The sequence below is a fragment of the Palaemon carinicauda genome, chromosome 2 (assembly GCF_036898095.1).
Source record: "Palaemon carinicauda isolate YSFRI2023 chromosome 2, ASM3689809v2, whole genome shotgun sequence".
Lineage (NCBI taxonomy): Eukaryota > Metazoa > Arthropoda > Malacostraca > Decapoda > Palaemonidae > Palaemon > Palaemon carinicauda.
The window spans coordinates 127962758-127984122 of record NC_090726.1 but is presented as its reverse complement, the minus strand read 5'-3'; the positions used below and the strand labels follow the sequence as shown (position 1 = coordinate 127984122).

At 43.8% G+C, this 21365-nt stretch overlaps 1 protein-coding gene across 1 annotated transcript in view; it reads right to left on the bottom strand.

The window, feature by feature from the left end:
* Positions 1-21365, bottom strand: part of ScpX (Sterol carrier protein X-related thiolase) — a 73440-nt gene that overhangs the window by 34505 nt on the left and 17570 nt on the right. Inside the window, exons 5-7 of the mRNA XM_068357805.1 lie at positions 16959-17193; positions 16417-16549; positions 3574-3696 (exon numbers count right to left, since the gene is read on the bottom strand). Coding sequence (XP_068213906.1) covers positions 3574-3696; positions 16417-16549; positions 16959-17193 — 491 coding nt within the window. The remainder of the gene's footprint in view (positions 1-3573; positions 3697-16416; positions 16550-16958; positions 17194-21365) is intronic.

Sequence of the window (21365 nt, the reverse complement as noted above, 5' to 3'; positions counted from 1 at the left end):
ACCAGTGCTCGTTGGAAACGAGGTACGTTGGCGCCCACTGCGCATCTGCGTCCAGGAGAAGGTCTGGCAGGAGGATCCTCTGCGGGGAAGGTGAAGATGAAGACAACCACAGGCAGGAGCACCATCATCAGACCTCCGAAGAGGCGTCTCTGGAGTGAACTCCCCCAAGGGGGAGAAGCACTTGCAGGAGAGACTGTGGCATCAGCTGTCCCCGAAGGGGACTGAGCCCTCAGCAACAACAGCAACAACAGCAGAAGGAGACCTCCGAAGAGGAGTCTCTGTGGTGAACTTCCCCCCGGGGAAGAAACACTCGCAGGAGAGACCGTAGGGCTCAGCTGCCCCCCGAAGGGGACTGAGCCTTCAGCAACAACAGCAGAAGGAGTCCTCCGAAGAGGATTCTCTATGAGTGTCCTCTCTCGCGAACGAGAGAGGAACACTTCGTAGAAGAGACTGAAGATGGAGCCCATAGGGCCGAAGGGTCAGCAAGTGACCTAGGAGCCAACCTCCGAAGAGGCGCTCCTGCAGCTGCTCAGCCCCTTGAGCGTAGCTGCAGGTGAGACCGCTCAGCACCAAGAGCATAGTCGCACAAAAACTATGGTCCGAGAATGTAACCGCTCAGCCTCTTGAGCAAGGTTACAAAAGCGGTCGCTCAGCACCAAGAGCAAAACCGCCGGAGGACCAGGAACATATCATAATTATCAACGGTAAGAGAAGTTTCCCCCGAAAGGGAAAGAAAACTCAAACCTGGGCAGGGAACGTCCCTCGGAAGGGAAGTTACCCACCCAAGGAGGCGAACCTCCTGAGTGTTCTAAGATGAACTGAAGAGCTGTCGATTGTCTCGGGAGAACTTCCAGGAGAAGGCGACACGCCCCTGACGAAGTCCTATAGAGGAGGCCGCAACAGCCGACTCCCCGAGTCCCAACAAGACAGCTCTGCTTCATTGTCACATTAGGCGAACGGAAAAACAGATCGTTAACTGTGAAAATAAAAAGTAATTAGTTAACATTTATTCCCCCGGGAAGACTCCGAAGAGGAAACCCGAGGGAAAAGAACACAAGAATTACATAACAGGCAAGAGCCCTCAACCCCACCTACACTCACGGGAAGGGGGAAGGGCGAGAACTGTAACAAAAACAGAATTATAAGTTATAATTATGCAATTCATGAAAGAATGTTCAATAAAAGTAAGAACGAAAAACCCCGAAGGGAAACGTTCTAAAAAGGGTGAACGACCTCTGGAGAGAGAGAGAGAGACCGTATTCAAACTACACTCTCGCGTTCCTACGCTGAACCCCACCTTCCACGTAGGAAAAGAGGAGTAGCGGAGAAACAAAATAATAAGTCCAGCGATGACGACTCCCCACGGCACCCGTGGAAGGAGCCGACCGAAGGACCATGGAAGAGATCGCGGTCCATGAAATTACATCGTAGTGGCCTGACTGCCGGAGGCTACACGGTGATATCGTACACACACACACACACACAGAGCACGAACACTGAAAAGGAAACTTACTGATTTCTATACTCAAATATATACATAAACATAAAAATATGTTTACATATATATATGAGTACAAGAAAAGTAAGTAATAAGTAAAGACAAAACAATAAATAGCTGCCATGAGAGGACGGGAACAGAGACATTCGTTCGTCGTCCGAGCCAAAATCGAAGTGAGTCAGTTCACCAGTGTGTGAGGGGGGAGGGGTAGCTAGCTACCCCTCCCCTACCCCCTTCTAACTAACGCGGGGGTAGTTAACCCTCGTTAAAAATCTAATGGCTCGCCATTTCAGCTACGCCGAAAGTAATACCCTATGTAAATAGCTAAGGTTTGTATTTCGGTTACGGAACAATCTTCTATTTTGCTTATTCTCTTTCCATTCCTTTATTCTATTAATATATTTTCCTATTTTTTTCTTCTACCTTTGTTTCCTTCAGTAAGCAAGTAAATCCCACTCCATTACCTAAAAATATTCCAATTAACTATGGAGAAAAAATACTTCTTTAAATACTACCATATCTTTGATCACCACATTTGTCCTAGAATAGCACAACCATTCGGCACTCCTAGTCTGAAATCATGAAAACATATCATGATACTGTAAATCATAAAAAATCACTCAATAACGATCTGTTATTTTGTTTCCATTTATCACATTAAGACAAAAGGTTAGGCGAAAAAGCAGTGGCCCCTTTAAATTACGATGACTTGCTAGGTGACTCTTTCATGCTTATATAACCTTAGTTATGCCTAAGACCATATGAGGCATAAGAAGAATTGAAAGTGATACATGTGGATTTATACAGAAGTGGTGGAAGAATTAGCATAGGTGAAAAGATTGATCAGTGTAGATATGATTTGGTCATGCAGACAGAAGAAAGTACAGTACGATAGAATGTGAAAAAACCTTTACAATTCAGAAGTGTTAAGGAAGAGGAGAGGAAGACATAGAGAATGTTTGAAAGAAGGTGGTGGAAGGAATTGAAAAGGAAAGACTCTAGTATCCATAAAGCATGAGAGTCCATGCAATATAGGAGCTACTGACATAATAAGTGAGGGGTTTCGATACACTGCTGATGAAGCTTCCTTGTAGGAGTACAATGCAGCTAATATTGTGGAGGTTTTCTAAAAAGTGGGTTCATACTACCATTCACCCATTGGAAAATGAATGAAACAGTGACCGCTGTTGTTCTATTACTCTCAGGAGCCATAGATTAGGGGAAATACTTTTATATAAATAAGAAAATATTTGGATTTAAAAAGTTCCGTTCTGGTAAGAATTATAATTTTGATACATAACTGAAACTTCATATGAATGTTAATTACTGTAGTTCTTCCCTTACTAACTTTCTGTGTGAAGATTTAACCATTGATCATATACTGTATATATATATATATATATATATATATATATATATATATATATATATATATATATATATATATATATATATATATATATATATATATATATATATATATATATATATATATATATATATATATATATATATATATATATATATATGTGTGTGTGTGTGTGTGCAGAATAATAAATTATAAAGGATTTCAACATTATCATCACACTTGATATGCTGATATGATGGATATATCAATTGACATGGATGTGTTTTGAAGTGCGGTGAATGAACAAATGTATGAAGTATATTGACAATTTTCTTTGATATGTTTGGTATATTTATTCATATAATATTGTATCACTATTACACTTATTGTACTGATATTTTCCTGCTTAAATTGAGCAACTCAGTAATTTAGGGTAGCTGAGTACCAGTAATTATTACCCATTTCCTGCTGCTTACCACTTGAAATTTAGGGTATCAAAAACATACATTGTGATGCTTGAGATGAGAGCACCTCTCTTCCCCTTTGTTTTATGTACCAACTTTGTTGGTAATCTCTACCTCATTGACTACAAGGTACATGTACTGTATATGTAATGGTGGTACACTGTATACATGTATTCATAAGGTATAGAATAAGCTAGGGCATGGAAATAAAGCTGCTCAAGGTTTTTTCGTAAAATACAATACAAACATTACTCGTTACTTACCTGTGGCACCTAATGGATGACCTTTGGATATGAGACCGCCAGAAGGATTTATAACATACTTCCCACCGTACGTGTTGTTTCCGGAGTCAATTAGTTGGCCTGCTTCTCCCTCACCACAAAGGCCTTCAATGAGAAAAATTAGCGTTATGATACCTTCATATGAAACTCACAAGGCGGGAGAGAACATTTGATACTAAATTATGGATGACCAAAAATAAAAGCAAGAATATTAAACACTTGAAAGATCCTTTTGAAGCATTTTATTAAAATTTGAATTAAGATTTAGAAGCATTCTCAGATTACAAAAGATTTACACCATGAAAATAAAATCTAAAACTGTTGTGAATTTTAAACTCACTGCACTATTAGTTACTGTGCAAATTTGGTTATACTGTAGATTAATATTTCATTTTCCATAAAACCCATTGCTTTAATATTTCTAAATTCAAGGTAGTTTTATCTGTGTTACAATAATCATAACAGCATTAAATACCTCACATAAAAATAAAAATTTATTTCTTATGCAATATGTTATTTTCATTAGTAAAATAAATTTTTGAATATACTTACCCGATAATCATGTAGCTGTCAACTCCGTTGCCCGACAGAATTCTACGGACGGGATACGCCAGCGATCGCTATACAAGAGGGGGGTGTACTCACCAGCGCCATCTGTGGCCAGGTACTGCAGTACTTCTTGTCAACACCACCTCAATTTTTCCTCGGTCCACTGGTTCTCTATGGGGAGGAAGGGTGGGTCAATTAAATCATGATTATCGGGTAAGTATATTCAAAAATTTATTTTACTAATGAAAATAACATTTTTCAATATTAATCTTACCCGATAATCATGTAGCTGATTCACACCCAGGGGGGTGGGTGAAAACCAGTGTACATGTTAATCAAGAAGCTAAGTATCCCGTATTTCATATTATCAGTTATTCAAAATAACAATGAAATTATAAGTACCTGGTAAGGAAGTCGACTTGAACCATTACTCTGCCTTTAATAAGTTCGTCTTCCTTACTGAGCGCAGCGTTCCTCTTAGGAGGCTGAACAACTCTAAGGTGCTGAAGTATAAAGGGCTGCAACCCATACTAAAGGACCTCTACACAACCTCTAACCTAGGCGCTTCTCAAGAAAGAATTGACCACCCGCCAAATCAACTAGGATGCGGAAGGCTTCTTAGCCTACCGTAACAACCCAAAAACAACAATAAAAGCATTCAAGAGAAAGGTTAAAAAAGGTTATGGGATTAAGGGAATGTAGTGGCTGAGCCCTCACCTACTACTGCACTCGCTGCTACGAATGGTCCCAGGGTGTAGCAGTTCTCGTAAAGAGACTGGATATCTTTGAGATAGAATGATGCAAACACTGACTTGCTCCTCCAATAGGTTGCATCCATAATACTCTGCAGAGAACGGTTCTGTTTGAAGGCCATCGAAGTAGCCACAGCTCTCACTTCGTGTGTCCTTACCTTCAGCAAAGCAAGGTCTTCATCCTTCATGTGAGAATGAGCTTCTCTAATCAGAAGCCTTATGTAATACGAAACTGCGTTCTTGGACATAGGCATCGAAGGTTTCTTAATGGCACACCATAAGGCCTCTGATTGTCCTCGTATAGGTTTTGACCTTTTAAGATAGTACTTTAGAGCTCTGACAGGGCAAAGAACTCTCTCTAGCTCGTTACCCACCATGTTGGAAAGGCTAGGAATTTCGAACGATCTAGGCCAAGGACGTGAAGGAAGTTCATTTTTTGCCAAAAACCCGAGCTGTAAGGAACATGTAGCTGTTTCGGATGTGAATCCTATGTTCCTGCTGAAGGCGTGAACCTCACTAACTCTTTTGGCTGTTGCAAGGCAGACGAGGAAAAGAGTTTTGAGAGTAAGGTCTTTGAAAGAGGCTGACTGGAGAGGTTCAAATCTAGGAGACATAAGGAACCTTAAGACTACGTCTAGATTCCAGCCTGGAGTGGACAAGCGACGTTCTTTAGAGGTCTCGAAAGACTTAAGGATGTCCTGTAGATCTTTGTTGGAGGAAAGATCCAAGCCTCTGTGGCGGAAAACTGTTGCCAACATACTTCTGTACCCTTTGATCGTAGGAGCCGAAAGAGATCTAACATTCCTAAGATGCAACAGGAAGTCAGCAACTTGGGTTACAGAGGTACTGGTAGAGGAAACTGCATTGGCTCTGCACCAGCTTCGGAAGACTTCCCACTTGGATTGATAGACTCTGCGAGTGGATATCCTCCTTGCTCTGGCAATCGCTCTGGCTGCCTCCTTCGAAAAGCCTCTAGCTCTAGAGAGTCTTTCGATAGTCTGAAGGCAGTCAGACGAAGAGCGTGGAGGCTTGGGTGTACCTTCTTTACGTGAGGCTGACGTAGAAGGTCCACTCTTAGAGGGAGAGTCCTGGGAACGTCGACCAGCCATTGCAGTACCTCTGTGAACCATTCTCTTGCAGGCCAAAGGGGAGCAACCAACGTCAGCCGTGTCCCTTCGTGAGAGACGAACTTCTGAATAACTCTGTTGATGATCTTGAACGGCGGGAATGCATATAGATCGAGGTGGGACCAATCCAGCAGAAAAGCATCCACGTGAACTGCTGCCGGGTCTGGGATTGGGGAACAGTACAATGGGAGCCTCTTGGTCATCGAGGTAGCGAACAGATCTATCGTACTGCCAACAACTCCTTGCAATTGATGTGAAGCGTTTCCTGTTCCTTGTTCCATGTTCCCGAGCATTCCTGTCCATCCAAGGTCGCGCCCCAGCCCGAGTCTGATGCGTCCGAATAGAGATGAAGATTGGGGGTCTGAACAGCTAATGAGAGACCCTCCTTGAGAAGGATGTTGCTCTTCCACCACATGAGAGTAGTCGTCATCTCTTTGGTAACAGGAATAGAGACCGCTTCGAGCGTCATATTCTTGTCCCAGTGAGCTGCTAGATGGTATTGAAGGGGGCGGAGGTGGAGTCTCCCTAACTCGGTGAACAGGGCTAACGATGACAGGGTCCCTGTTAGACTCATCCACTGTCTCACCGAGCATCTGTTCCTCTTCAGCATGCTCAGGATGCACTCTAGGGCTTGGTTGATTCTTGGGGCCGACGGAAAAGCCCGAAAAGCTTGACTCCGAATCTCCATTCCCAGGTAAACGATGGTTTGGGAAGGAATAAGCTGGGACTTCTCTAAGTTGACCAAAAGACCCAGTTCCTTGGTCAAGTCCAAAGTCCATCTGAGACTCTCCAGACAGCGACGACTTGTGGGGGCTCTTAAAAGCCAGTCGTCTAAATAAAGGGAGGCTCTGATGTCCGCCAAGTGGAGGAATTTCGCAATATTCCTCATCAGTCGCGTAAACACCAGAGGTGCCGTGCTTAGGCCAAAACACAGGGCTTGGAATTGGTACACAACCTTTCCAAAAACGAATCTCAGAAAAGGTTGGGAGTCTGGATGAATGGGGACGTGAAAGTAGGCGTCTTTCAGATCCAACGAGACCATCCAGTCCTCCTGCCTGACCGCTGCTAGGACCGACTTCGTCGTCTCCATAGTGAACGTCTGCTTGGTGACATAAGCATTGAGCGCACTGACGTCCAGCACCGGTCTCCAACCTCCTGTCTTCTTGGCCACCAGGAAGAGACGGTTGTAAAAGCCCGGGGATTGATGATCCCGGACTATCACCACTGCCTCCTTCTGTAACAGGAGCGACACCTCTTGATGTAGCGCTAGCCTCTTGTCCTTTTCCTTGTAGTTGGGAGAGAGGTTGATGGGAGAAGTGGTCAGAGGGGGATTGCGGCAGAATGGGATCCTGTAACCCTCCCTTAGCCACTTGACAGACTGGGCGTCTGCACCTCTTCTTTCCCAAGCTTGCCAGAAGGTCTTGAGTCTGGCTCCTACGGCTGTCTGGAGAGGAGGAGAGTCAATGTTTGCTTTTCGAAGACTTGGTACCTTTCTTGGACCTGCCCCTGTGACCGTCTGGGCGGGTACTTCCTCGGCTGGGGGCTCTGCCACGAAAGGGCGGAATAAATCTGGTAGCAGGAGTATCAGCCACTGGGGTGCGGTAAGTTCTTGGTACTGAAGGTGCAACCTTAGCCTTCCGTGCTGAAGAGGCCACGAGGTCATGCGTATCCTTCTGTATAAGAGCCGCAGACATTTCCTTGATAAGATCCTCAGGAAACAGGAACTTAGAAAGAGGAGCAAAAAGTAACTGTGACCTTTGGCAAGAGGTGATACCAGTGGAAAGGAAGGAGCAAAGTTGTTCCCTTTTCTTGAGGACTCCCGATACAAACATAGAGGCAAGTTCGCCGGAACCATCGCGAATTGCTTTGTCCATACAGGACATGATCAGCATGGCCGAGTCTTTGTCAGAAGGGGCAGTCTTCTTGCTCAAGGCCCCCAGGCACCAGTCGAGGAAATTAAAAATTTCAAAGGCGCGAAAGACTCCCTTTAAGAAGTGGTCCAGGTCAGAAAAGGTCCAGCAGACCTTAGAGCGTCTCATAGCCGACCTTCGTGGAGAGTCAACCAAACTTGAGAAGTCAGCCTGGGCAGAGGCAGGGACCCCCAAGCCTGGTTCCTCTCCCGTGGCATACCAGACGCCCGCCTTAGAAGCCAGCTTAGGAGGCGGAAACATAAAAGACGTCTTTCCCAGTTGCTGCTTGGACTGCAACCAATCCCCTAACATTCTCAAAGCTCTCTTTGATGATCTAGCGAAGACAAGCTTAGTGTAGGCAGACTTAATAGGTTGCATGCCTAGAGAGAACTCGGATGGAGGAGAACGAGGGGTAGCAGAAACAAAGTGTTCAGGGTATAACTCTCTGAACAGAGTAAGGACCTTGCGAAAGTCAATGGAGGGTGGCAATGACTTGGGTTCCTCCACATCAGATGAAGGATCATCCAGGTGAGCAGCTTCATCCTCAGAAACCTCATCACCTGAGTGTTGAGAAGCGAGAGGTAACGATAAAGCAGTATGCTGAATGGCTGAATCCTGAAGAACGGGTGCATGCGCACTAGCGGATTCATCCTCAAGACTCTGCTGAAGAGGATGAGGGCTGGTAATGACAAAGTCCTGAGGCTGGGATGAAGGAGGTTCTGCGGGGGTCTGAGGAGCAAGCGTGGTGAGAGGCGAATGCTGTAAAGCATGAGGCTCATGCTGCATAGTCAGCGGTTCAAGTTGAATAGGAAGCGGCTCAAGCTGAGAAGAATGTGGTTGCTGCATGCGTTGAGGTGGCTGTCTCATAGCATGAGGTTCCTGCCTCAAGAGTTGCGCTTGCCTCAAGGGTTGAGGTGGCTGCGCAGAGAGAGGCTCTTGTCTCACGAGTTGAGGTTCTAGCCTCAAGAGTTGAGGTGCTTGCCTCGAGAGTTGAGGTTCTCGCCTCGAGGAAAGTGGAGGTGGCTGCCGCAAGAGTTGAGGTTGCTGCCTCAAGGATGGTGGAGGTTGTCGCACCGCAAGAGGTTGCTGCCTCGAGGATGGTTGCAAAGCATGAGGCTCCTGCCTCAAGGGTAGAGGAGGTTGCTGCAAAGCATAAGGCTCCTGCCCCAAGTGTTGAGGAGGTTGCCACGTGGCAAGAGGCTCCTGCCTCAAGGAAAGTGGAGGTTGCTGCACAGCGCTGGTATCTGGCAACTCCCAATGCGGCAGCTCACGCATGGAGGTAGCTTGAGGAACCTCAACATCATACGTCTGGCAGGCTGGACTGCGCAGAGGTGGGGGAGTGCTCGCAGGAGGAGGTGTGTTAACCTTCCCTGCCTGAAACTCCTGCATCAACACCGCAAGCTGCGACTGCATAGTCTGCAGCATAGCCAACTTGGGATCAACAGAAGTTGAGGTCTGTTGAGGCATAGCTTTAACAGAAGTTGAGGTCTGTTGAGGCATCGCTTTACCTCTCTTAGGAGGCGTGCAGCCATCCGATGACTGCGGCGAGTCCGAACTAGCCCAGTGGCTACACCTGGGCTGTTGGACTCGCGCGGTCTGGACCTTACGCTTAAGAGGCCTTGAGGCCTGGGTCCAGCGTTTCCTCCCGGAAACATCTTCTGCAGACGAGGAAATTAAGGGCTCAATCGTCTGAGAGTGGAAGTGACGATCTCTATAAGATACGCCCGCAACCACTGAGGATACTACTGTGCGCCGATCAAGGCCTGCCGAACCCTTTTGCCCTTCGACATTGCTTCTCCCCTGGGCTTGGGAGCTTGCAAGAGGTCCCGGACTGGGAGGACGACTGGCACGCACAGAAGTATCCTCATGCGCAACACTGACACTGACACTAGGCACAGCACTGGCACTACCACTTCCCACTGCACTTTTCACTTTAAGTTCCTTGACATCTGCCAAGAGAAACTTGTTGTCACTCACTACCGACTCCACCTTATCACCTAAAGCCTGAATGGCACGTAAAACATCCGACATATCAGGCTGAGCACTAATAATAGGTTCGGGGGTAGCCACTACAGGGGGAGGAAAAGGTTGAGGATCATGGGGGGAGGAATAAAGCAAAGAGCGAGCAGAACTCCTCCTAACTCTCTCCCTCTCTAACTTAGTCGTATACTTGAGGAATTGAATAAAATCAAATTCCGAAAGCCCGGCACATTCCTCACATCGATCTTCCAACTGACAGGATTTTCCCCTACAGTCGGAACAAACGGTGTGAGGATCAACCGAGGCCTTCGGAAGACGCCTAATACAAGTCCTAACACTACATCGTCTTTGGGTAGGAGCTTGAGAATGGTCGGACATCTTGAATCAGAGAACAGTCAAGGGGGGTTTCCAAATTAAAGCAAAGATCGTAGTGAACCCTCGCTACTTCGCGGTTCGACAATCGCGGATTCACCACTTCGCGGGGTTTTCCCATAACCCATATATATATACATATCGCGGATTTTCCGGAAAATTCGAAAATACCGCGAAATCTGAAGATAACCAAATACGATATTTTGTTACCTGTAATTCCATTAATACTGTAATTAGTAATATCTGCTCTTACTGATTGTTCATTGCATTACATATGATATATAATTCAGCACAGAAAGAAATAAAACACGAAAAGAGAATGTGATCATACGATAATTCAGTACGTAGTAAAATTAAATCGAACATGAAACGCAAATCAGATGCAGTCATACCATATTAGAATGGTGTGTACTGTAATGGATGTGCTTCTTTTCCATGAATCTTTTGTATGTATACGTACGTAGTACAGTACTGCATCCAATAATATTCTTTGTTGCAAAAATCACATTTCGAATAAGTACTGTAAGCGTACGAGAGAGAGAGAGAGAGAGAGAGAGAGAGAGAGAGAGAGAGAGAGAGAGAGAGAGAGAGAGAGGCGTAAAATTGCGTACGTACGTAAATTTTTATTATTATTGTTATTATTATTATTATTGTTGTTGTTGTTAATAAAATTATTATTGTTATTATTATTAATCATTATTATTATTATTATTACTGTACTGTACAGTATTATTATCATTATTTATTATTATTACGGTACCCTTGTACTTAATCTACGTACGTTCAGTATGCGCGGGGCATCTTCTATGAGTAACCAACGCACCATGTACTGTAAGACGGGTTGTGATTGGTTCAAGCGCTGACAGATGACGAATCAAAACTCAAGTTTTGTTATCTAGCCTGTGATTGGTGTTTTGCCCGCATCTTCAACTTCCAGCATCACAGTTCTCGCGGGTCTGCATCGTTCACTTTCTCTTTCCGCGTATTGCTGAGTAGACGTTCTTAACTTTGTGAAGTTTAATCTGTGCTGTGTGCGACTGTTTTAAGTTGAACTTTTTGTTGAACTTTCTGTTACAATGGCTCCCAAGCGTTCTGCTTCTAGTAAGGCTGGTAGTGAGCCTAAACGCCACCGAAGAATGATGACGATAGCTGAGAAGGTTACGCTTCTCGACATGTTAAAAGATGGTAGAAGTTACGCGGCCGCCGGCCGCCATTTTGGCATCAACGAATCCACCGTTCGCTACATCAGGAAGGACGAGGCGAACATTAGAAAGACTGCTGCAATCACCTTTAGCAGATCAGCGAAGCGAGTCGTTACAACGCGTAATAAAACGATCGTACGCATGGAAGGTGCTTTAGCTGTGTGGATTGCCGACTGTCGGAAGAAGAACATAGCGTTGGATACGAACACCATCCGAACAAAGGCTTTGAGCTTGTATGAGAATTTTGCGGCAAAGGAACCTCATGACGACGATGGCGACCATGCTGAAGAAGATGATGATGTAGATGATCCTCAACCAGGGACCTCCACTGATTCCCAGCGTCAGAAACAACGTTTTTCCGCCAGCAAAGGATGGTTCGCGAAGTTTCAGAAACGCTTCGCCCTGAAAAGCGTTTCCCTGCATGGGGAGTCTGCTTCCGCTGACACTGCCGCTGCTGAAACTTACGTGAACCAGACTTTCAAGAACATTATCGCTGAAGGTGGATACAAGCCGGAACAAGTGTTTAATATGGATGAAACCGGCTTGTTTTGGAAGAGAATGCCGTCGCGAACTTTCCTGTTCAAAGAGGAAGCCAAAGCCTCTGGCTTTAAGGCATTCAAGGATCGCGTTACCCTCGTGATGTGTGGCAATGCTGCTGGATTTTTGTTAAAGCCGGGGCTTATTTATAAGTCGAAAAATCCTCGCGCTTTGAAAAACAAAAATAAGAATCTCCTTCCCGTGTACTGGATGCATAATCAAAAAGCATGGATTACGAAGATGCTGACCTCCAACTGGTTCCACCAGTGTTTCATCCCGCAAGTCCATGAATATCTCTTAGAGAAGGGCTTGCCATTCAAGATCCTTCTCCTTATGGATAACGCTGGTGGACACGCAACTGACCTGTCGCGTGAGGGCGTTCAGGTTGAGTTCCTGCCACCCAACACCACGTCATTAATTCAACCAATGGACCAGGGGGTTATCAGGGCGTTCAAGGCCCTCTACACGAAGAATACCTTGGCGGACCTCGTTGCGTGTGTGGATGCTGCCCAAGATGACGAGGATGAAGACTTCAACTTGAAGGCGTACTGGCGGCAGTACACCATAGCCACGTGCCTGCAGAATATTCAAAAGGCACTTCAAGAGATGAAACCTGCAACCGTAAATGCGAGCTGGAAGAAGCTGTGGCCCGATATTGTTTACGACGACAAGGGATTTACTCCGTCGGAAATCCAACACTCTGCAATACGGAAATCTGTGCAGTTGGCTGCCATAATTGGGGGTGACGGGTTTGGCGACATGACGACTGAAGACGTCGACGAGTTGTTGGACTGCCATTCCCAGCCCCTAACTGACGCAGACCTCGAAGACCTGACGAAATCGGCAAGTGAGGAAGAGAGTGAGGGTACCCAGGAAGAGACCCAAGAAAATGTAGAAGAAACGGGCTTAACATTAGAACGGCTCGCCAAGTTCTGCAACCATATGAAGGAGGCGAAAGAAATGTTGCAAGAGTGGGACGAGGATATGGTTCGCTCGATGCAATTCTGCAACAAGGTCGATGACATCACGACTCCCTACAGGATGCTCTTGGATCGAAAAAAGAAGCAGCGGCAACAACTTCCGATCACAATGTTTTTTCAGCCTCGCAAAAAAGAGCCAGTTCCTCCTGCTAGTACGCCTTCGGAAGAAATTGAAGAAGTTGAAGAGGTGTCCCAGGAAAAGACACCTCCGTCTGAAGAGACGTAAAATACTATCATTGACTGCACAGTAGAACACATCATCAGCTTCATCATCATCATTTCTACTGTGCAGCAAATTCATCGCCATCGTCATTCAAGTTTTTCTTGAACTTCTTTCGTGGTGAGTACAGTAACAATCTTTATTTTTTACTTTAACCTGTTTTATAGTTTAGTAATGTACGTACTGTATGCATTAAGTTAAAGGGAAGGTTTTAAAAGTCTACATGTTGTAACCTATCATATTTTTTTTGTTTAAAATTTACATTTACGTACGTAAAACAATCTCTCTCTCTCTCTCTCTCTCTCTCTCTCTCTCTCTCTCTCTCTCTCTCTCTCTCTCTCTCTCTCTCTCTCTCTCTCTCTCAAATTGTTTTCCTGCTTTGCTACGTACAAGTACTGTATAATTTATATTTGTAAGGTAACATATTTTGTAAATGCTTTGTACTGTAAATACTGTATGTACTGTATCATTATTTATCACTATCATCATGCGTGTTAAATGCCTTGTTTGTTCTGAGCGTGGTTGTTTACTGAGCGTACACGCCGTCGTTTCAGGCAGCGTCATAAAGAAAAAGATTTCATTTGGAAGTCCTAAGAAAAATACGTAAACTAAAACATTGGTAATAAAAAAATCAACATACAGTACTGTATAATCAATATAATCGATGCAAAAACTAACCATACGTACATATATGTGTACACTAAATGAGTTTGTTTCTTCATTATGATCAGAGATGAACGTAAACAAAACATTGGTTGCCATTTTTTATCGTGCTTTTTAGGTGTTTAGGAAACACATGATATAAAATCGCCTTTAATATTTGTGCCTGTTTTAGTTTAGGGTGCTGTAGTACATGCATTAAGTGTTCTGTACATTACAGGGTGTAAAGGGTGGTTTGTTAACAGTACTACGTACAAGGGAAGGTTTTAAAAGTCCGAATATACATGTTAAATAAATAGGTAAATATGCTGTCACTACTTCGCGGATTTTCACCTATCGCGCCCGCGTCTGGAACCTATCTACCGCGATAAACGAGGGTTCACTGTATACCATTAATCAAAATCAATCCAAAAGCTATCTAAGCTAAGGGAAAAGCTTCCTGTATAGCGAAAGCTGAAATCTCAGAGCAATACTTCACCAAAACCGTGAACAAAGACTCCAAAATCATAAGCGTATCCATGTAGGTCTTGCCGGAAGCACGACAGAGGAAAAATTGAGGTGGTGTTGACAAGAAGTACTGCAGTACCTGGCCACAGATGGCGCTGGTGAGTACACCCCCCTCTTGTATAGCGATCGCTGGCGTATCCCGTCCGTAGAATTCTGTCGGGCAACGGAGTTGACAGCTACATGATTATCGGGTAAGATTAATATTGAAAATATTACATTTCAAATGAGTATATTTCATTATATTATCACAGTTTTGCAACTTACAAAAGTTTTTTGATACTCAACAAAACTCAAATACTATATGGGAAAAATATACAAGTAGCCTTATACTTCATGTACCTATTACCCAAAGAGAAGAAATTCCATATGGAAAAATCAATGGTCATAGACTAAAGGTGAGTTATCATAGAGAAGGAGAGGTCACAACTGCTAGTCATGCCTTCTATCAGTGAAGAAAGAAATTGATAGCAACTATAACAGCTACACACTTAACAAGAGTGATACATCTGCTCTTTCTTAGCCATCAAGTCTGCTTAAAGTAAGAAAATACAGTAAACAAAAGACCATTACTGTATATTTATTTCAATCTAAAAAGCAAAATAAAATTCATATATATTATTCATCCTTTATTGACTGTAGCTATTTAAAGTCAGAGCTAAAGCTTAAACATTATTTTCACATACAGTACTTGCATATCTGTTAGAATAGAGATATAGCAAGTAATTCCTCATAAAGGCCAATACAACTCTACATCACTGCTCATCCAACTACAGTACAGTACTACCTTTCATGCAAATAGTACATTGCTCATCACCCAGTTATCATTTGTTCAGTTACATTCTCCTTCATTCAAGTTTACTAACAATCATCTGATATCTGGTACCCATCTAGATGTGTAATACTATCCCCTCTGGTGTTTAAAGGAATGTTCAGTAAATGTTGGTATATCCAATTAAGTGGTTAGACTTGGCGTGTCAACGATACTTGATAATTTTTACCAGATATGTAGGTCATATCTATTTCTAAATAGGTGTTCATTGTGTGGTGTTGGTAAGCATTTTTTTTTGGGGGGTATCATATTCTTGACATCACATTCTTTGGAAAAAACATGAAGTCTGTCAGCCATCCATACTGGTCACCAATGTTTTGGAATTCATCGTAAGCATGATCCTTAACCTTTACACTCTAAAGTGACAGCCGGTAAGGAGGTTCCTCCTTTGGCTAATGTTCTAAGTTTAATAGATTCTTTTTAATCGCCTCCATCATTAACCTTTCATTACCCATTATGGGATCCTCCAAGCATTGATAGCATATGGATACACACTAATATGTCTTACATATTGGCTTAGTAATTTACTGTACAGTACTCCGCTGTTTTTGCCACTCTAATGAGTATATTGGGAAGTAACAAGCTCATATTCCCATAATATCTATTGGACTGAAGCACACGATGGATTACACAATTCAAGAGGATTCTATTTACACACTTGTTAGAAAAACTTTTGCACACTTCAAGGGTCCTTTCTTAAAAGCAAGACCCCTTGTTTACTTTGAGAGGCTTGGGTTCTGTTGACAAGAAGCTCTCAAACAGACCCTTCATGACTAGCCAATATGGGTTCTTTTAGCAGTTCTACCATTTCCACCAAAACTGAGTTTCAAGCCAATTTCAAGTAGCCTAATGACCTAAATTATCTGTAAGAACATGCATACTCTCTACAGACAGCTGCAGTCTTTCTTCATTTTGAATGGAATTAAGTACCTCCGATGACTGCATGACCAATAAATAGGCTAGTTATAAGCAATGGGTTTGTATAAAAGTTTGTTTTAAAAAGATTAACTTAGGAATAAGTTTAAACAATGTTTTGATATTTCCGAATGCATAATATAAAGCAGCTGCTCAATCTAGTGAAACTTAAAATATGGTTAATTATAGATGTATCTTTGACTGACAGTGAGATCTTGAAATGTCAATATACCTAGCATCAAAAGCATATTCTCACAGAAGTAGAAAGTTTAAAAATAAACTCACCTAAAGCCTCATACGTAATCAATTCATTAGCAGAAAAGCAGTCATGAAGTTCAACTACATTCACATCAGTAGGAGAAACACCAGTTTCCTTGAAGAGTTTCTGAGCTGCATTCTTGGTCATATCGTATCCTACCTGGAAATAAATATCATACAGTTTAACCATTGATTTTGTTTCAGATAATAGTTTCTGTTCTGCAATTCATTATTTTAAGGAAGTCATACTTTCATTACGGAAAATAACTCACGCTACAAATTACTTTTATTGTGATTGAAAAAGAGAATTGGGCAGGTTCTTGAAAGCCCTCTTTTTTATGTTAATTCTTAATACATTTTAAAGAAACATTAATGTGGATTTGTTCCCATGTTCTCAGACATGCTATTATGGGCAATTTATGAATAGAAATAATAACACTACTTATAATAATAAGAATAATAATGATGATGATAATAATGATAATAATAATAATAATAATTCAAGAAAATCTGGCAAAGACAAAAGTGCTTTTATGTATATTCCAGTGAGGCATTTATACTGTACTTACAATTTTCATGGGGCTATCTTCAAAAGTGGTGGAAGTATCCGTTGCCATCTCCATTCCAAGAATTTCTACAGCCTGATTCTCTAAGCCATGGGCTCTAACAAACTCTTCCGAGGCTAGAACTGCTGCCCCTGCACCATCGGAGGTTGGGCAACACTGCAGCTTGGTCAAGTGGCCAGAAACTTTTGGCGACTGTTCAATTTCTTCGAGAGTGTATTTCTCTTGAAATTGTGAATATCTGCCAGGATATAAAACACAATGCCTATGTAAATTCTGTAAACTTAGAAAAAAACATTTAAAAATCTACAAATATTACTGTCATGGCCTATCTTGAAATTGTGAATATCTGCCAGAATATAAAACAAAACCCATAAATAAATGCTGTACACTTAGCAAAAGCACTTAAAAAATCACAAATATTCTTTTTCCATAACCTGTTAATACAAATTTTCATTAAAAAATGTTATTTTTATTAATAAAATAAATTTTTTAATATACTTACCCGGTGATTATATAAGCTGCAGCTCTGCTGCCCGACAGAAAAACTCTACGTTCAAAATACGCCAGCGATCGCTATGCAGGTAGGGGGTGTACATCAACAGCGCCATCTGTCGAGCAGGTACTCAGTACTCAATGTAAACACAGAACCAATTTTCTCCTTGGTCCACTGGGTCTCTATTGGGGAGGAAGGGAGGGTCCTTTAATATATAATCACCGGGTAAGTATATTCAAAAATTTATTTTATTAATAAAAATAACATTTTTCAATATTAAACTTAGCCGGTGATTATATAAGCTGATTCACACCCAGGGGGGGGGGGGTAGAGACCAGCATTACTTGTTTACATTATTATGAGCTAAGTATTTTGTATTTCATTTTAGCAGTTATTCAAAATAACAAACATAAAATAAATAAGTACCTGGTAAGGAAGTCGACTTGAACAATTACTCTGCCTTTTTAAGTATTGTACGTCTTCCTTACGGAGCCTCGCGATCCTCTTAGGATGCTGAGCGACCCCTAGGATCTGAAGTATCAAGGGTTGCAACCCATACAACAGGACCTCATCAAAACCTCTAATCTAGGCGCTTCTCAAGAAATGACTTTGACCACCCGCCAAATCAAGTAGGATGCGAAAGGCTTCTTAGCCTTCCGGACAACCCAAAAACAATAATAAAACATTTCAAGAGAAAGATTAAAAAGGTTATGGAATTAGGGAATTGTAGTGGTTGAGCCCTCACCCACTACTGCACTCGTTGCTACGAATGGTCCCAGAGTGTAGCAGTTCTCGTAAAGAGACTGGACATTCTTAAGATAAAAAGACGCGAACACTGACTTGCTTTTCCAATAGGTTGCGTCGATTATACTTTGCAGAGATCTATTTTGTTTAAAGGCCACGGAAGTTGCGACAGCTCTAATTCGTGTGTCCTTACCTTCAGCAAAGCTTGGTCTTCCTCATTCAGATGGGAATGAGCTTCTCGTATTAACAGTCTGATAAAATAGGATAAAGCATTCTTTGACATAGGCAAAGATGGTTTCTTAACTGAACACCATAAAGCTTCAGACGGGCCTCGTAAAGGTTTAGTTCGTTTTAAATAGAACTTAAGAGCTCTTACAGGACATAAGACTCTTTCTAGTTCATTTCCAACCATAGGATAAGTTTGGAATATCGAACGATATTGGCCAAGGCCGAGAAGGCAGCTCGTTTTTGGCTAGAAAACCAAGTTGTAGAACATGTAGCCGTTTCGGATGAGAATCCGATGTTCTAGCTGAAGGCATGAATCTCACTGACTCTTTTAGCTGTGGCTAAGCATACCAGGAAAAGAGTCTTTAAGGTGAGATCTTTCAGGGAGGCTGATTGTAGCGTTTCGAACCTGTCTGACATAAGGAATCTTAGTACCACGTCTAAATTCCAACCAGGTGTAACCAAACGACGCTCCTTCGTGGTCTCAAAAGACTTAAGGAGGTCCTGTAGATCTTTATGTTGGAAAGATCTAAGCCTCTGTGACGGAAGACTGATGCCAACATGCTTCTGTAACCCTTGATAGTGGGAGCTGAAAGAGATCGTTCTTTCCTCAGATATAAGAGGAAGTCAGCTATTTGAGTTACAGGGGTACTGGTCGAGGATACGGATACTGACTTGCACCAGTTTCGGAAGATTTCCCACTTCGATTGGTAGACTCTAAGGGTGGATGTTCTCCTTGCTCTAGCAATCGCTCTGGCTGCCTCCTTCGAAAAGTCTCTAGCTCTCGAGAGTCTTTCGATAGTCTGAAGGCAGTCAGACGAAGAGCGTGGAGGCCTTGGTGTACCTTCTTTACGCGTGGCTGACGTAGAAGGTCCACCCTTAGGGGAAGTGTTCTGGGAACGTCTACTAGCCATCGAAGTACCTCGGTGAACCATTCTCTCGCGGGCCAGAGGGAAGCAACTAGCGTCAACCTTGTCCCTTCGTGAGAGGCAAACTTCTGCAGTACCTTGTTGACAATCTTGAACGGAGGGAATGCATATAGATCTAGATGTGACCAATCTAGTAGAAAGGCATCTATATTAACTGCTGCTGGGTCCGGGATTGGTGAGCAAAAATATTGGGAGCCTCTTGGTCATCGAGGTTGCGAAGAGATCTATGGTTGGCTGGCCCCAGGTGGCCCAAAGTCTCTTGCATACATCCTTGTGGAGGGTCCATTCTGTTGGAATTATTTGTCCCTTCCGACTGAGACAATCTGCTATGACATTCAAGTTGCCTTGGATGAACCTCGTTACTAGTGATATGTCTAGACCTTTTGACCAGGTGAGGAGGTCCCTTGCGATCTCGTACAACGTCAGAGAGTAGGTCCCTCCTTGCTTGGAGATGTACGCCAAAGCCGTGGTGTTGTCCGAGTTCACCTCTACCACTTTTCCTTGAAGGAGAGACCTGAAGCTTTTCCAGGTCAGACGTACTGCCAGAAGCTCCTTGCAGTTGAAATGCATTGTCCTTTTGACTCGAGTTCCATAATCCCGAGCATTCCCGACCGTCTAATGTCGCACCCCAGCCTACGTCCGATGCGTCCGAGAAGAGAACGTGGTTGGGAGTCTGAACAGTTAGGGGAAGACCCTCTCTAAGGTTGATATAGTCCTTTCACCAAGTCAGACAAGACTTTATCTTTCCGGAAACCGGGATCGAGACCGCTTCTAGCGTCTTGTCCTTTTTCCAGTGAAAAGCTAGATGGTATAGAAGAGGACGGAGGTGTAGTCTTCCTAGTGACACAAATTGATCCACGGATGACAGTGTCCCTACCAGACTCATCCACAGCCTGACTGAGCAGCGTTCCTTCTTCAGCATCTTCTGGATGGATAGCAGGGCTGGGGGCTGATCGTCTTGTTCAGCAACGTCCTCATCAGAGGGTTCCTCATCCGAAACTGATGAGGAAACGGCAACGGAGTGGGCAACGTCCGACTCGCTGAATCCGGTCGCACTGGTGGATGCCTGACGGAGCCGGACGCAATATCATGGAACTGCTGCACAGTCTGTGAACTGTCAACAACCATGGGTGCGCGAGGAAGTACAGCGTCAACCCGAAACTGTCTAGACCGTTTGGGTTGTGCAGTCAACACCCTACCGGGTTGCTGAGGTTGACGCACTGCGTCACAACAAGTCACCTCTGCTGGTTGTTGAACGTCCTGAACGTCAACAACCACCTCCGAGCGTCGCTTAACGTCAACGTGCGACTGGCAACTCACACTGGGTCGCATCGGTGGAGGAACCACCTCAACTGGCAGACGCGAGTAGGTTACCTCAGCGTCAACAGGGCGCACAACCGACCGGTTGGAAGGTTGTTGGCTAGAAGGAGGAACCACCTCAACTGGCAGACGCGAGTAGGTTTCCTCAGCGTCAACAGGGCGCACAACCGACCGGTTGGAAGGTTGTTGGCCAGAAGGAGGAACCACCTCAACTGGCAGACGCGAGTAGGTTACCTCAGCGTCAACAGGGCGCACAACCGACCGGTTGGAAGGTTGTTGGCCAGAAGGAGGAACCACCTCAACTGGCAGACGCGAGTAGGTTACCTCAGCGTCAACAGGGCGCACAACCGACCGGTTGGAAGGTTGTTGGCCAGAAGGTTCTTCTCCGCATTTAAGTCCTCTATCAAGGACGCAAGCTTGGACTGCATGGCTTGCAGCAAAGCCCATTTAGGGTCTACGGGAGCAGGTGTGGCAACAGACGGGGTTAGCGACTGAGGCGGAACCGTTTACCATCCCTGAAAGCCTTGTTATGTGTGACATAATAGTACAGCAAAACTTCAAAGGCTTGACAAAAGCTGAGAAGTTGACCTGTAAACAACTTGGAGCGTCTCCTGGCTAGGCGCCAGGGCGAGTCTACCAGAATTGAGAAGTCTATCTGGGCAGAGGCATGAACTCCCAAGCCGAGAACTTCTCTCGTGT